Here is a 17,310-nt window from a genome sequence, read left to right as displayed (position 1 = left end):
AACATGTTTATTTGAAACAAGGAATTGATCTTATGACCATTTAGTAATTGCCGTTACTTTTCGTTCAACAGATGATGCAACACGCCTGGCACAATTACAAGCTATATGCGTGGGGAAAGAACGAACTGCGTCCGTTATCGCAACGCCCCCACACGGGCAGTATTTTCGGCTCATACGATCTGGGGGCGACAATTGTTGATGGCCTGGACACATTGTATATAATGGGGCTGGAGCAGGAGTACAAGGAGGGACGTGATTGGATCGAGCGCAAGTTCTCTCTGGACAATATTAGCGCCGAGTTGTCCGTGTTCGAGACGAACATACGATTCGTGGGCGGCATGCTCACACTCTATGCCTTCACAGGGGACCCGCTGTACAAGGATAAGGCTCAGCATGTGGCAGACAAGCTACTACCCGCGTTTCAATCGCCAACGGGTATTCCGTATGCCCTAGTCAACACGCGTACCGGCATTGCCAAGAACTATGGCTGGGCGTCGGGCGGCAGTTCCATTCTTTCCGAGTTCGGTACCCTGCATCTGGAATTTTCCTATCTGAGTGACATAACCGGCAACCCGTTGTATCGTGAGCGTGTGCAGACCATTCGTCAAGTACTGCAGGAGATTGAGAAGCCTAAGGGCTTGTATCCAAACTTCCTTAACCCGAAAACGGGAAAATGGGGTCAACGTAAGTGTCATGTGTAATTTGTATTTTATTTATAGTATTTATTAACTACTACACCCACCAACTATATTTTCTTCGATCCGTTTAGTGCACATGTCACTGGGCGCCCTGGGCGACAGCTTTTATGAATATCTTCTGAAGGCGTGGCTGCAATCGGGCCAAACGGATGAGGAGGCTCGCGAAATGTACGACGAAGCTATGACAACCATTATGGACAAAATGGTGCGCAAGAGCACCAATGGCTTGATTTACGTATCCGATTTGAAATTTGATCGTTTGGAGCACAAAATGGATCACTTGGCCTGCTTCTCCGGTGAGTCCGTTGAACGTTGGCCTACAAATATTTTTGATTTGGTTCAAGAACTTACTAATCCCACAACCTTTTATAGGCGGCCTATTTGCCCTTGGTGCTGCCACTCGCCAGAACGAGCACGCAGACAAGTACATGGAAGTGGGAAAGGGTATAACCAATACCTGCCACGAGAGCTATATACGGGCTCCCACTAAGCTCGGTCCGGAGGCTTTTCGGTAAATATAAATGAGTCCTTACAATAATTCTTATTACTTAGTTCATTTCGATGGCACTTTTCAAATCTAATTTATTCGGGATCGACAATTACTGCTTTTTATACAAAGTACACATATATACTAAGTAAATACTATGCACATATATTTGTAATACTCCCACTGGCTGGTTGATTTCAAAGAGATAACTGCATTGCAGGTTCCTCCCTCCAAACTCTTCCAAAATCTCGAGATCTCATTTTAAAGTTCGCACTTAATGTTCATCAGGCTTGTGCTGTTTATTAAAACAATACTTTGCTTGAAGCGACCCGGAAGCTCAGACATTGCTCAACAAACTATGCTTCCAATTCCCAGAAAAGTATTTATTTAAATTACATATGTATTTATTTAATAAATCAACAAATAGTGCTGTCGTACATATTACAAAAACTATTATTTATATTATATTATAATATTATAATTTAGACTAAAGGCATGTAATGATATTACGTTATAATTTTAACTTAAAAGATAAGGAAGCCTAAGAAAAATGTAAGAAAAATGCAGCCATATGTGGTGGGAGACATTACAGAATATTTGATCTCATGTGAAGGTCAAAATATGTTCATGTTCCAAAAATACAAATCGTAGAAGCCCTTACTTCTAGATCTGCTTATAATAATATTATCATATTAAGGATCGGTTCAGTAGGTTTGGTAAACAGTACTGTGAAGCATTTTGTACCCTTTACGCAACCCACATTATCAGATACTTTCATACCAACATTCTCAAAACATTCTAAAAACAAAAAGTTGTCTCTACAAAATCTCCTTCTAAGTCAGATCCTGTTTATGGCGCTCTATTATATAGCTAAATCTCTAGTGTTTAAATTGTATTCCAAGATGCCTCATGTGAATACGCAGAAAATGTGTATTTTGAAGTTTCCCTCCCTCTCCCCTAGAAATAGTGATATATGATAACTCACGTAATTCTCAGAATTTTACACTCACATTTGGCAAATACTTCCAGTTAGTGATTATGAGTCCATATGCCAAGTTGCATCATGATAGATTTTAAAGGAAGTTATAGCCATATAGAGGTTCTCTCTGCTCAAGCGCTGCTTACACAGACACGAATAGACACGCATAGACTTGCATACACTCAAATAGTCAATTCTCATGTAAATGTGCAATTATACACCCTTTACGTGAGTTCGAATACCGAGGAAGGTGTCTCGGTTGACTCGTAATTGGATCTAAATTGGAAGATATAGCATATTTTATTTCCAACAACTCGGAGTCCTTAAAGATATAATTGCAGCTTTCGAAAAGTTTCATTCATAAATGATCATCTATTGTGCAATGCGGAAGTAGTGCTGCAATTAATTTATTGTTCCGTTCAATCCTTAGGTTCAGCGATGCGGCAGAGGCGCGTGCCTTGCGCTCTCAGGAGAAATACTATATACTGCGACCCGAAACGTTTGAGAGCTACTTTGTGCTGTGGCGGCTGACGCACGATCAGAAGTATCGCGACTGGGGCTGGGAGGCGGTGCAGGCCCTGGAGAAGCATTGTCGAACTGCGCACGGATATTGTGGACTGCGCAACGTATACCAAGCGGAACCGGTAAAGGACGACGTGCAGCAAAGTTTCTTCTTGGCCGAGACACTGAAGGTGAGCTGGTGTTGTGGGGCAATAGATTAATTGATAGAGTGTTTGACGATGACAATTTCTTTGTTCGCAGTACTTGTATTTGCTGTTCTCGGATGACTCTGTACTGCCGCTAGATGAATGGGTCTTCAACACGGAGGCGCATCCGCTACCCATAAAGGGCGCCAACATTTATTATCGTCAAGCGCCCGCTACACAACCTGCACCGAATGCCTCATAAAATGCCGAAATGGCTACAGTTTTAGCTATTTCTGCTATTTAAAGAACTACCTAGTTTTTTTTTTGTTTTTTTTTTTTAACTTGAATCTAGAATGTTTTTAAGGCGTGATGACAACTACATATATACATATATATATACGCGATGTAAACACACCTTTAATTCAGCAAATACAACACGAATTGTGGAATTTGTATCAAGCTAAATTATTTAGCTATAGCTATGTATGTAACATTTCTTCTTCTTTTATGCATATAAGTATATATATAAATATATATAAATGCCGTATATATAGTATATGATGGAACACTGCAAATGTATGTGTGTGAGTGTGTGTGTGTGTGTGTGTGAGTTGTAAGCAACAATCAATTGTCTTCACAATTTGCTAATTTTCAATAGATCGTATGGCATTTTCACTAATTCTTGTAATAATATTGTATTGCATGCATTGCATTGTATGTATATTGTTAAAGAACCAGAACCAGAACCAGATCAATATCAATATCCAGCTCAAGCCACTAGTTGCTAGCCCTACAAGCATACATTTCCGTTGAGCAAACTTTTTGTTCGAGTGCCAAACCAAAAACTCTATTCTATTTATGTGCGAGTATGCGATTCTCTGAAGAAGACTGCTGGAGGCTGGCTGGCTGCTTGAGCTTGGCCATTATGTTCGATATACAAATACATACGCATCCCTCCTCTCACACCAGATATACAGTTATAGTTATAGTTTTCGTTTTTATACATACATACATACACGCGTACATACGACATCATACAACTGTAAACTCAGGTGTTCTTTTATGTTGACTCGATATACGAACATACCAGATATTGAATGTACATTTTTTTAAGTTAACGTCGCAGCCTATGTGTTATCTAATATACTTTTAACTTTCGGATAGTTTGGCTGTTTTGGCGGTTTTAAGCATGACTTGTGTGTACAATACTGTTACAATTATTGTCCTTGGGTGTACATATGAATGGAATATTTGAGAACGCATGCTTTAAGAATTAATATGATTAATAATTATGGATTTAACGCCTTGCACTTGTTTCACATGCGCTATCTAAACAAACGTATTTACAACTTGCAACTACTTAGCAAATTCTTGCGAAAGCTATCAATCTCTTTGTATTTACTTAATACTTGTACTACTATACGAGTATGTATGTTCATGAACACTTGCTTGCAAGCTTCATTTTGTAAATATGTTTCCAGCTAGCAGCAGCAAAAGGTGTCGGTCGCATTGGCATTGCGGTTGCCGAGCCTGACGATTGGAATGATGATATTGTCACATGTAGTTAATGATATAGTTTAAATGTGTTATTTTATACATATACACACACTATAAATAACTAGAACTTAACTTACTTTAAACAAATGTAACGCAAATTACTTTACCACAACAACAACAACAACAACAAAAAACAACAACTCCAAAATAAGTATATAATAATAAAAGAAAAAGGAAGAAGAAACAGAAACAGAAACAGAAAAAAATCAAAACCAACAAATAAATGGAAGAGAAAAAGCAACAAACAATATGAAACGAATCTTAAATATCTAATTTAAATTAAATTAAATAATAACAAAACGTAGGCAATTGTTAAACAAAATATTTATACAATTATACAAAAAGATAAAGGGCAAGCAAGAAATTATTTTTAAACATGTAAAGTTTTTTTTTATATACACACACCCTAGATATTAAAGTGCATTAATATATAACGACGATATATACAAGTACACATACATATGAGAGGGGATGTATAGAATTAGAAGCAGTTTAGATGGCACCTTTTCGAATGTGCTAGAGAGCTAATTGAAAGGGGCGGGGCATCCGATATTGAACTGTCGTAACATTTTTTGTTCTATTTCGTAAGATCACATAAACGAATCTGAAGCTTGGTTTTTGCATTTTGTTTTTAGATTTTTGATTAATTTTTATTTACAATCGCACAACGCAAGCTCTATATACATGCAAGCATAAAAACTGATTGATTTTGGAAACGATGAGTAATAAATATGATATTATAAACATAAATAAATACTTATAAATGAAATTGTGGGCGTAACTCCGCAAACTGTAAATGCATGAAACAAAGAAACAAAATCTGTTTTTCATATGCTAAAAACAAAGAATTAATTATATTGTAATAATATTGAACTAAGTTGAATAAAAATCGAATAATTAAACAACAACAACAACACAAGGTGCACGAGTTTCTCGACAAATTCAATGGATATTTTATTTTATTTGCTCATTAGAATCTATTTGCCGTTCAAGTCGGACATTGAATTAAGCGACTGGAGTCAGTTTTTTGCCTTCATGCAAATATTTCCCATATAATGTGTATTTGTGTGTGTGTAGGTGTGGAATTTGTGAAGGCAATAAACTGCATCCGTCGGCGAAATCCTTGAGGTAATCATTAATCATTGCTCTGCCGCTGAGTGTATTTGTGGCTTTTTTTTGTACAGTTGTGTGTTGTATTGTAGTCGTTGCTCTCAGCAAGCAGCGCACTGCTCTTAATCCTTGCCGCGCTTCGTAGTAACTGTTGTCCTCTTCGGAAATTTACGCTGAGGCTCCGTCTTAGCCTTCTTATTCGATTCGGTCGCGCTGCCGCGTTTACTCGGTCTACCTCTCTTGGCACCAGTGCCTAACGAAATCATTTGATTAGGTGGTACACTGGCCACTAACCGAAAAGTCTGCCCTTACCAGGTGCGATGGAGGGTCCGACATCTGCAGGTTTCTCAAAGTCCTTAGTGTTGACCTCTGCGAAAGAGAAAAGTTAAGCTCGCAATCAAATAATATGTCAATGCTTACCAGAAGCAGTTCCAACCTGCGATTCATCACTCTTATCTGCGACACCTCGCTCGACAGTAACCAAATCCTTGGCCTTTTCAATCTCAGATTCGTTAGAATTAGCCTCTGCAAAGCGAAAGGCTTAAAAGTGCATTCAGTTGCAAATAAATATAATGTTTGTTCATACCAGAAGGACCTCCTCCCTGCGACTCTTCATGCTCAGTTGCGACACCGAGCTCGGAGCCAACAGCTTCCTGGGCCGACTTGTTAGTATTGGCCTCTGGGAAGTGAAAAGTCAGATTAAAAAGCTCTTGCAACTTAAGGAAATATTTGTCCCCACCAGAAGGAGTTCCTTCCTGCGACTCTTCAAGCTCCTGGGCTTCTCCTAGCTCCGACCCGTTGTTGTTGGCCTCTTTGGAATGAAAAGTTTGAAAATGTAATTCACCTGCAAATTATTGAAATGTTAGTCCGTACCAGAAGGAATACCCCCCTGCGGCTCATCCTGCTTAGCAGCGAATGCATCGCATTTTGGGACTTCCGACTTCTCTGTGAACACAAAATGATGAAAAATAAATATGTGGCCCTGTAATTGAATGCATTTCGAGTTCTTACCAGAATGAGCTTCGCCCTCCTTATTGAGGTCGGCACCCACGGGATTCTCGGTTCCTTGGAGATCGGGCTCGCGAATGTTGGCATCTTCTTCTTCTTCTCAAAAAAAAAAAAAAAAAAAATGACTATGAAAGAGACACTTTGCTATACAAGTGCAATATAAATTCTCACCCTCATTCTTAGCATCATTCTTAGCTTCATCATTAACTAACTTGCCGGTTTTCTGAAGCCCAGACTCGTTAGTATTGGCCTCTCCGGAAAGTTGTTCAGCCTGCGGCTTTTCATTTTCAACTGCCATAAGTCCGGGTTCCTCGTTTTTTTGAAGCTCAGGCTTCTTATTTTTGGCCTCGGCTAAATAAAAGTGCAGTTAATACTGCATCAATATTTTTTCCTACCGGCCCAATCGTCACTTTGCGACTCACCATTTTCGACTGCGAGGTTATGTCCGACCGCAAATGGGATCTCTGGCATTTTAAACTCGGAACCAGTGACATGACTCTCCTCGCCTGGCTCTGCCGACTTGGCAATGACGGACACATTTGAACTGTCAGTCTCCATCACGTAATCCAGATGCGAATATCGTTCCAGCTCCTTTCAAAATTAATTGAATGTCCAAAATCTGAAAAATGAAAAGAAAAAGTTATTTTAATGAAAAAATTAATTTTTTACTGTACTTACTTTTTCGAAGCTAGCGAACCTATTCCGACGAACTGTCCTAAACGACTGACTTCAATTGACTATAGGAATAATGAATTGAAAATTAAAATGTCAATTTCAAGCCTACTTTGATTTTGAAAAGTAAACGCTATTTGGCACACTTGGAAAACTTCAGACATGTCTAAAAAAGTATTATTTCCAGCACACAAGGCGAGTCAAAATAGCAACGCATAGTTATTGTGATTTTCGAACGTTGGAAAAGGTACAATCTGTATACACTCGAACATATAGGCTTTTTTTAGGAATTTCATTCAAAAGACAATAGAGTCTGAATAACAGAAGTCGAGCCAACTTGGCTAAGCTCCTCCAATGAAACAAATAGGTCTTAAGCTAATAATAAGATAACTTATGCTTATTATATTATTAAGGTTAATACGAATGATAAAAATGTGCTAATGCTTAGTGACTTTGTGGTGAAGTGATTAAAAAAAAAAAAAAAAAAATGTTTAATGGATCTAATACTTTTGAATTTGATTTTCTCTTCTTATTAAATTGGTTGCATTCATTTAGATTAATGGGCTTTCTGACTCATTACCTATTATTGATCTTGGAATCACAAAACACCAAACACAGCTGATATCATAAAGTTTCTCATGCGGATTCTCTCCAACTTATGAAAATGTTTATTCTGCCTATAATATGCAATTTTGATATATCACTTGTAAGTGAAGTATTGTCATAGCTATTTATATGGGTATTTCCATGATGTCGCACGGGACAGTCGTCTTACACGTTTAAGGTGAAAAAAAGTCAACTGAAAACGAATTTTATTTTTGGTAATGGGCCCAACTTATAATTCTTAGCTAGCCCTATAATTGGGGCTAAGGTGGATTTTTTTTTTTTACATTTTTCGTTTCCAAGATAATTACAAGAAACCAAATTATTCGCACGGGAAAAATTCAGAATTGGTTTTCAGTTTAAGCCCAAATTTCAGCGAACCCTGAGGTGACTAGTTTACGGAGGTTGTGCATTGATGTTCGATTGATTATAGCCTGCACAGTAGGAGACGTGGCAGACCACACAAAGTATATATACTATTGATCAGGATGACAAGACAAGTCGATATCGCCATGTCCGTCCGTCTGTCTGTCTGTATGAGCGCAAGGATCTCAGGAAGTACAAGAGCTAGAATAACCAAACTTGGTATCGCGGTTCCCCTAAGTCCTAGACAGGTCAAGTTTATTTTTATACCCTGTATCCGTAGGGTATATTAGGTTTGTGCAAAGTATGTAACATGCAGAAGGAAGCATCTCCGACCCCATAAAGTATATATATTCTGAATCAGCATGACGAGAGAAATCGTACAAACTGTACATACATTTTTGTATTTCACATTGTTTACATATACTTGTACATCTAATTCGTAACTGACATTAGCGAAGAGGACTTTGATTTCTTGCTTCTATCCGATATAGCTGTGGTAGAAATGACTAAAAACTGGGATGACGCCGACTTCTGAGTGTACTTGTAATATCGTATGTAATGACGGACAATAGTTCAATAAATTGTTTCAATGAATTCCTGTCTTTATATTATCAATCAATTGACAGCGGTTCATGCTTGTATCTAAACTGATAAGCTTTCTAAGAATGCATAATTACCAGAGGCATAACCTTTACCTATGGGCCCGTAGTAAGAACAAAAAGAAGAAGAAGAGCAAATAACTTTGTTTTTTTGATGCACCCCCATTTTCCATAACTCCCGTAATTCTTGAAATTTGGTTATAACATCGGATTAGAGATAATGCGCTTGCATGTTAAGCTTAAACATGATATGTTAATTATGGAGAGAGTTATGCCCATAAATGTAAGCTCTGCCCAAGCTTCACCCGCAGCTGTTGTTGCTGCTTTGCCTCAACTCTGTACTGCACACACGCATAGACACCACTCTTATGTAAATGTACGTAGAAACTGTACATATGTATGTATGTTTGTCTCCTCTTATGTGTTGTTTATTTAATTTAATTAATCAATTAAATTAACATTACATTTTTTAAAAATTGCCTTTTAAATTTTTTAAAATTTCTTTCGTTTCTAGTGGAAATGGGTACAGGGTATTTAAGAGTTCTTTTTTGTTTATTCGTATTTCATCGATAAATATGGGCTGTCGACATAAGTTAAGTATTTCAATATAATTACTTCAACTTGAAAGATAGGAGAGCCTCCGACCGGCCAGCTGTGCCCCCCGATTCCAAATGTGATCTGACACGTTATTAGAGCTAATAAACAACAAAAAAAACTATTCAATAAAATAGTAAGTAGAAGAGGGGAAGGGAAATCTCCAGAGAGAGAGAGAGAGAGAGAGAGTTCTGTTGGGAGCAAGTGACAAAGGCCGTTATAATTTGAACCATTCCCTGTTGGTCTACAAGGAATTGGAAAGTTAAGACGACCTTAGCGAACAGAGGAGTTAATATCAGTCTGTAGTAAAACTACACCCCAAAAACAATTCAACGGATTGCTAATGATGGAAGATTTAGAAGCAATAGTCTGCTAGAATACGAAGCCAAGCAAAGGCTGGGATCCCAGCTCTATCCAAGCAAAAAGTAGAAATTAATTCTGGACAGACTCAATGTTTTGCTGATGTTCTTTAAAATATTTTCCTATAACTGCGTTTTGTTTTGGCAAACCGTCTTTGAAATCCCTAGCTCAGCTTCTCCACAAAGGTGGTCTCAATTAGATTGATGCCTGGGGATTGGCTTGGCTACTCAGGGACGTTCACCTTGTTATACTCTGTACATGAAATGTACAAGAGTATATCAGGTTTACGGGAACTGAAAAATGTAGCTGGCAGAAGGAGGCGTGGCAGACCCCATTAAGTATATATATTCTGAATAGCATGACAAGACGAGTCGATCTATGCCTGTCTGTCTGTCCGTCCGTATGAACACTTGGATCTTAGAGACTATAAGAGCAAGAGACATCAAATTTTGCACAAAGATGCCTTATGTGTGTACGCTATACGAGTTTGTTTTATTTTTTGATTTTCCCCCACTTCCCCCCTTTGGGGCTTTTCCCGATTTTCCCATTCGTATAATCGCCTACATCTCTGAGACTATGAGACCTAGGAACACCAAATTTTAGTCCAAGATGCCTTATGTGAATACGCAGAAAATGTGCATTTTGGAATTTCCCTCCCTCCCCTCTCTCCCCCGCAAATCGTTACTCCCGTAATGCCTGGAATATCGAACTTAAATAATGCAAATGCCCCCAGTTAGTGCTTATGTGTCCATATGCCAAGTTTCATCATGATAGACCGATTTAGCAGTAAGTTATAGCCATAAATATATTTGCTGCCCAAGCGCTGCCCGCAGCTGTTGTTGATATTGGTACTTTGGAATACCAAGAGAGGTAAAATCGATCAACATTTTTTTTAATTCTCGTAATTTTTTTAATTTCTATAATTATTCTAAACATATGTACAGAGTATTTCAAAGTCGGGACACCCGACTTTACCTTTTTTACATGTTCTTTAACAAACCGTTTAGATTTTGTAGGATCATTGTCCAGCTGGTATTTTCACAAAAGAGGCATGAAAGTTAGCCTTTTTGATAAAAAACAAGAAAGAAATGCAAAAGTTGAGCGGCTCGACTCTTAATTCCCTCACCCTCACTCCCACAAAAGAGAAAAAATTTTAAAAAAGTATTTTAAAAATTAATTTTAAATAAAAATTGAATTAATTAATTTAATTAAATCAAAAATATTCAATACAAACATATAAACATAAATGAGGACATATGTATGTTTATGTACAGTTTCAACAGTGTCTATGCGTGCTTATGTGCGTGTAAACCAAAGCAGCGGATTTAAACCAAAGCAGCAACATCAACAGCTGCGGGCAGAGCTTAGGCAGAGAATATATTTATGGCTATAACTTCTTCTTCCTAATTGACCTTTCATTATGAAACTTGGCATAGAGACACATAATCACTAATTGTAAACTTGTTGTGCCATTTCTTCTCTCCCGTGGTCCGCGCCAGGTTTTATAAATTGATGCAAAGTTTACCCTCATCCTCAAATTTGCAGTTTTAACCAGAGGAACTTTTCGAGCTATCCCTACAGGATAGATTTGTGTTTGCTTTTCGTGGTCTAACGGTTGGGAGACAGAACACAGACATGAACGGGCAAATGTAACGATGAGGTTGTCAGTCACTATTAAAGTTTTTCTTGGGGCTCCTCGTATTTCAATGGATTTGTCTGGTTTGAACGCTTCGTTACGAACTTTTCAGATCATCGATGATCTGCCAATGAATTTGTAGGTTTTATACGAAAATATTGGTACAACATTCCTTCAAAGATTTGTCAGAAGTTGGTATCCTCTATCTCTGCAGGAATTGGATCATCTAGAATAATAATAATAATTCAATACAATACGGCACCTTAAATAACAAAATTTCAATATTTATTACTATTTTTTTTTGGGCACACCTATTATTCTGTCCAGCCGAAAGCAGTTGTATTTAATGAATTTAACAAACGGTAACTTTTTTTTATAGTTTGCAAAGCCTTTTATTATTTGTTTTGACGCTGAAGTATGTTTATGTTGAAAACTAACTGATTTTTTGAGAAAAATTAAAATATACATATGTACATATGTATGTACATGTGTATATAAAAAGCAAGCTTTTTAAAAAAAATGTTCTCACGCCTATTATTATGTCCAGGTGTGTATGTACATACATACGTATGTACATAGATAAATACATATAAATGCATATGTATAGCCAACTAGAATTAACAGCCATATGTAGAATGTATGTATGTACATACGTACTCGTATGTTCATATATTGTAGTTAAATTTTTCGTATTACATAAGTACATGGTATATGTATAGTTATGTAACAGGGATCTAATTGAAAACAAGCCTGAAAGCAATAAATGTTCGATCGTGTTGTGGGTTCACGAAAGCCACCGTTTGATGTCGTCTCAGCCTAATACAGATACATATGTACATACATACATACATATGTACAAACATACATACCTACATAGGCATTACTAATTTTGTCGCCCCGCTGCTCATGAATTAATTAACAATCGAAAAGGCGAGAAAGAGACTTAGGCGCATAACGAACAGCAAACATAAATACATACATACGTATGTATACATACATACCCAGTCCATAGACGATGAGGCTACTGTGATAGATTTTCAACCTCTGCTTATCGTGCTGCTGCGGATCTAAAATGTTGTTGTTGCTCAGGTTGTGTTTGTTTGTCTGTCTGCCTGTCTCTCTGTTTGTTGACGTGCTGCTGCTGACCTTGAAATTGATAATAGCAGAACAGCAGCAACAACAAAACGTGATCCGCAGAAGAATGTAGAAGGAAACCGATACGCATACATACATACATAAATATGTAGTATACATATATATGTATGTAGTATACATATACATATATATGTGACAGTATATACATACATATGTACATACATATATACAAATGTACACTCATATCTCCAGACAACATATGACAATCTCTAAAAATGTACGTGCATACATACATGCAAGCCTATTACATATGTATAAATACATATATACATACATATGTATGTACATATATGGATGAAACAAACTTGTTTTAATGCGTCGCGCGTATTTTTATTGCTTTTTGTATATGTATAACTGTTTTGTTTATTACACTTTATCAATGGTTTCTTAAACTAAAAATAGTCTTCAAATTGTTGCCGTTTTTTGCAGAAAAAACACATGCATACAAAAAAAATATCTTAAGATTATGGATAGGAGGGGGCATAAGCAGAAATAGAACATGTTTACAATTGGCACACGAAATAAAACGAAATAAAAAAAAACAACACAAACATACATACATACATATGCAAGTGCGTGTGTACACACTTCTGTATGTATGTACATATGGTTGTATGCTGCTTGATAACAAAACAAAATTAAAAAAAACTTATGGACTAAAGAGTTTAATTAAATTCAAAGTTTGCACACGCGGCCGCCTCTCTTGAGTTAGAAATCACGAGGCGTTCCGATGGGTAAATAATGTTGCCTTCGATGGTGCTTTGGAGTGTGGCGGGTTCGCTGTGGTGTGATGGCTGCACTGAGTGGGGGGGTGGGTGAGTGAAGTGCATCAAGATTGTTGTTGTCTAGTCCCTGTCCCTGTCCGCATCGTTGCCAGCATTGCTGCTCGCTCCTTTGCATTGCACACAATAGCGATAAGAGACCGGCTCCGGGGGCTTGCTGACTGATGCCGCTGACGCTCCATTTCCATTGCTGGTTGCATTCCCGAAGGGCGACGGCTTGCTGTCCACTGGACTGATGGGGAAGTGCTGCCAATGTGGGCACGGCATTTGTTTCGGTGGGTGAATGGGAAATGGCATGGTGGAATCGATGTATATATATAAATATGTATATATGTATGTATGTAAATGGCACTCGCGCTGTACTTGCAAGACACAAACACAAAAATTTAATTTGAAACGCTGCTCAGTCTGCGATTTTCTAAGCACTGCGTGCAACTTTCAATTTTCGCTGCTGCCTGTGCTGGTGCTGGCGCTGCCGCTGCAGTCGCCGTTCCGCTTTGCACGAAAACCCAAAACCAACTGTGGACACTAAACGGAGAGCAGGCAAAGGCAAGCTTGTCTAGCCGGTGTAGCAGCGACAACAACAGAGGCGAAAAAATAAATAAGAAACAACAACGTAGTAGCAGGGTAGACTCACAGACGAAAAACCAGAACACAAAGAACACAAAGAAGAGAGACCGCATCGTGCTGGCGTCAACGCTTGGAAGCACAACTAGTGATGTGCCATAACGATATTCAGGTCACGAAATCTGAAAATGTGTACATTTTGTCTAATATCGGCCGAAAAAATGAATGCATTTGCTTGGCCCATTAAAAAAGGAGTACAATAGTGTGGCTGTTGCACACTAAAAACAATAATAATGTAATAATATTACCGCTACTTTAATGATATACTTGTGCCGTGATTAACTGAACTGATACCCATCCTTAGCCTCTCATTTCGTTTACGCGAAGAGCGAAGGCGAGAGAACGTTCGCGACTGCTCTTTGTGTCTGCGAGTGGAATGACTTTTGAATGAATTCGAAATGCAACAGCATTATAAAGATTGTTGTTCAGTTCCAAAATGCTGGGCGGGTGGTGGGTGGTAGAGTGGTTGGGTGTTGCGGTTGTGGTCAGAGGAGGTTTTATTGGCGCATACGTCGTTTTCCTCTTGTCAATTGATTTTATATATGTACATACATAAGTACATTTCTTTTTATTCAATTCAGCTACAAAGAAACGCAGCCATCGAGCAAACTCCACACCGATTTACTCATCCATTGCTCCAATTAAGGGAGTGTGACTAATACTGTTGCTCCGCCAGACTTTGTTTGCGATTTTTATCCATCTATTACATATGTATGTAAATACATACATATGAATGTACATATGTATATATATACATATGTATGTACCTAAGGTCATACAGACATACGCAGGTACTCAATAGCACTTATCTCTAAAGCAGGTAGTGAGGACTGACTTCTTAATAAATAGAAAAATGTATCGATTCATTAATCTTGCCTCTAAAAGATTGCTTAAACAGTACATACGGAAATATACACACATATGTACATATGTATGTATAAATTCATATTATTTGTAAGCTTATACACAAATGCATATGTATGTATGTATGTACATACGACTACATACTATTTTTTAAGACATTCATAAGTATGTATGTAGGTACATACATACATATGTATATTATTTGTGCCAAAACGGACTCACAAAGTATGTACAAACATACAAATGGATATGTATGTATGTATAAACAGTGGAAACTCCCTTATAGGCGGGCACTTTTTCTAGAACTTTCTTTTCTTTCGAGCATGTTCGCCTCTCTTGTGCGGACACTCTCTTGACCTGACACGGACACTATTTTTTAAAAAACTCAAACCCTTGCCTGGACGCGAACCTTTTGAAAACGCACGCTGACATCCTTAGATACATAAAGTTTTGAATAAAACCTCTCTTGGCAGGGTGCGTACAACTGGTATTGGACGTTTTAAATGCATGCAAAATAATTGTAGTGATATTCTTCATTAAGGTTGATCATCGGTATTTGTCATACTTGTATTACTTGTATCTCTAATTACAAGACGTTTTTAAAATGTCCTATAACTTCCGCTTTTTTGTGCACATATTGTTGTTAATTAATTATTTCACAATCATGCTCAGTTTTTTACGACCAAGACTATCGTATTCCCTTATCGTATTCACCGTACAGCTCGTAGAGCCCATCTTTCTATCTAATACGGTATTACGAGTATATCATATAGCTGCAATAGCAACGAAGTGTGTAAAACATGAAGAAAAAGATATTGAACTCGAATTCGGCATTTGTGGCTTTATTGAATGGCCTCACCATATTCCAGATTTCTGATAATCGTATGTCATAGAGCTAGAACGATCGGGTTATACAAGAGTGTGACTTCAGCGCTTTACTTGTTATCGCGGGATTGGTCCCAAATAGCAAACCGTAGTAGTATTTTCAGAAACTTTTAGCTTACGAGAATGTGCGCGATCGTAAAAGGTTCAAAGAATACTGTGAATGGAAATTCCGAAAAACCGCAAACTATTAAGTAAAATATTAAGCTATAATACATACATACATACATATGTACATAAGCGAAATCGCCGACTATTACTATGGCATGTTTCTTATAGATACACATATTGAATCGATTTGGATAACGAAAGGTATGATTTGTTCACAGATCTGCCCAATGGGATTTATATAAGATAATGAGGCCATAAATATATGGTTTTTAATAAACTTGCTCTGCATATGGAAATAAAAGGTTACTAACCAAAATAAGGGTCTCTAAGGCTAATGGCTCACAAGTTCTCGGTGTTCATATGTACGAATGGACGGACTGTTGAAATGGTGCGATTCGTCATGCTGATCACACACACATCTATGTATGTATAGTGTGTATCCATAACATGGGGTCTCTCTCTTATATAGCTGCCATAATTTTTTGAAATAAAAAAGCTAGATTGTCAAAAAAAAGCTAAAAAAAGGCAAGGCACAATAAGCTTTACAAAAGATGGTTCTAAAAACACTATTTTCTTGGTAATATTTAAGGAAATATCTGTTTTAATTTTTTCATATTAATTCTAAATTCTTCAAATTCATTTCAATTTCAATTTATAATAATAATATAAGATTCTTGTAATAATAATAATAACAAGAAAGGAATGCTTAAGTCGAGCAGGCTGAACTCTTAAATACCCTGTACCACCCCACAAAAAAAAATTATTAAAAAAATTTAATTAATTAATTAAATGAAATATATTCCATGCATGCTTCCATACATTTACATCAGAATCGTTTCTATGTGCATTACATAATTATGTCAAAGTAGCAACAAATACAGCTGCGGACTTTCTTTCTAATCAACCTATCATACTAAAACTTGGGATGCGGATATATAATCACTAAGTGGATGTGACTACCAAATTTTAGATTAAAATTACAAGACGGGAGTTATAGAAAATCATGAATAGGGGAGAGTGTGGGGTGGATCAGAAAAAATGAACAAACTCGTCCTTTCTCGGGTTTAGAAGAATGTGAATACCAAATATGGTTAATCTAGCTCTAATACTTTCTGACATCCAGACGGACAGAGCGGCAGACGGACATGGCTATATCGACTCGACTGCCATCCTGATCAAGAAGATATATACTTTGTGGGGTCTCCCCTTCTGTGTGTTCCATGTACACTCGCACAAAACTCATTCATATGCCCTTTTACCCTTTGGGTACAGGGTATAATAATAATAATTTGTCCTCAAGCCAAAATTTGAGCGTATTTTCGGTGTTCTTACAAGTACAAAGCTTTATATTGACTTCTATAATATTTGGAGTATATGGTGAAAAATAAAGTTACGCTAAAAAAGGCTAAATACAGTTTTTTAAAGCACTGGCATTAAAAAAGCCAGATCTAGCGGGGGAAAAAAGCTAAAATGGCAGCACTCCTTCTATGTACACAGTAGCACCGAGACGATCACACAAGTGTGATTTGCGATTTTCAATTAGTTTTCAATAAACAGCCAAGTGCCACATATG

The 17,310-nt window shown here is 37.4% G+C and overlaps 3 protein-coding genes across 7 annotated transcripts in view; 1 reads left to right on the top strand and 2 right to left on the bottom strand.

Annotated features, from left to right (window-relative positions):
- LOC115629316 (mannosyl-oligosaccharide alpha-1,2-mannosidase IA) overlaps positions 1-4,587 on the top strand; it is a 128,161-nt gene extending 123,574 nt beyond the window's left edge. For all 5 annotated transcript variants that reach the window (XM_030525765.1, XM_030525764.1, XM_030525763.1 and 2 more), the window contains 5 exons: positions 72-684; positions 770-994; positions 1,071-1,209; positions 2,595-2,856; positions 2,927-4,587. In XM_030525765.1, coding sequence (XP_030381625.1) covers positions 72-684; positions 770-994; positions 1,071-1,209; positions 2,595-2,856; positions 2,927-3,073 — 1,386 coding nt within the window. In that variant the 3' untranslated portion in view covers positions 3,074-4,587. The remainder of the gene's footprint in view (positions 1-71; positions 685-769; positions 995-1,070; positions 1,210-2,594; positions 2,857-2,926) is intronic.
- A 769-nt stretch (positions 4,588-5,356) lies between these two features.
- On the bottom strand, positions 5,357-15,696 carry LOC115629278 (probable methyltransferase PMT27). Its single transcript, XM_030525710.1, has 11 exons — positions 15,604-15,696; positions 7,165-7,223; positions 6,909-7,105; positions 6,658-6,837; positions 6,490-6,582; positions 6,352-6,423; positions 6,218-6,289; positions 6,065-6,157; positions 5,899-6,003; positions 5,791-5,847; positions 5,357-5,731 (listed from the first exon to the last, which is right to left on the bottom strand). Exons 3-11 carry the CDS (start codon positions 7,042-7,044, stop codon positions 5,601-5,603), a joined length of 939 nt encoding a protein of 312 aa, XP_030381570.1. The 5' UTR covers positions 7,045-7,105; positions 7,165-7,223; positions 15,604-15,696; the 3' UTR covers positions 5,357-5,600.
- Positions 12,780-13,743, bottom strand: LOC115629279. Its single transcript, XM_030525711.1, has one exon. It carries the CDS (start codon positions 13,548-13,550, stop codon positions 13,317-13,319), a length of 234 nt encoding a protein of 77 aa, XP_030381571.1. The 5' UTR covers positions 13,551-13,743; the 3' UTR covers positions 12,780-13,316.
- Positions 15,697-17,310: the final 1,614 nt, after the last annotated feature.

Source organism: Scaptodrosophila lebanonensis, unplaced genomic scaffold, assembly GCF_003285725.1.
Source record: "Scaptodrosophila lebanonensis strain 11010-0011.00,11010-0021.00 unplaced genomic scaffold, SlebRS2 tig00000138-arrow-arrow-pilon, whole genome shotgun sequence".
In the NCBI taxonomy this organism is placed as follows: Eukaryota; Metazoa; Arthropoda; class Insecta; order Diptera; family Drosophilidae; genus Scaptodrosophila; species Scaptodrosophila lebanonensis.
This window is presented reverse-complemented; position numbering and strand designations above follow the sequence as displayed.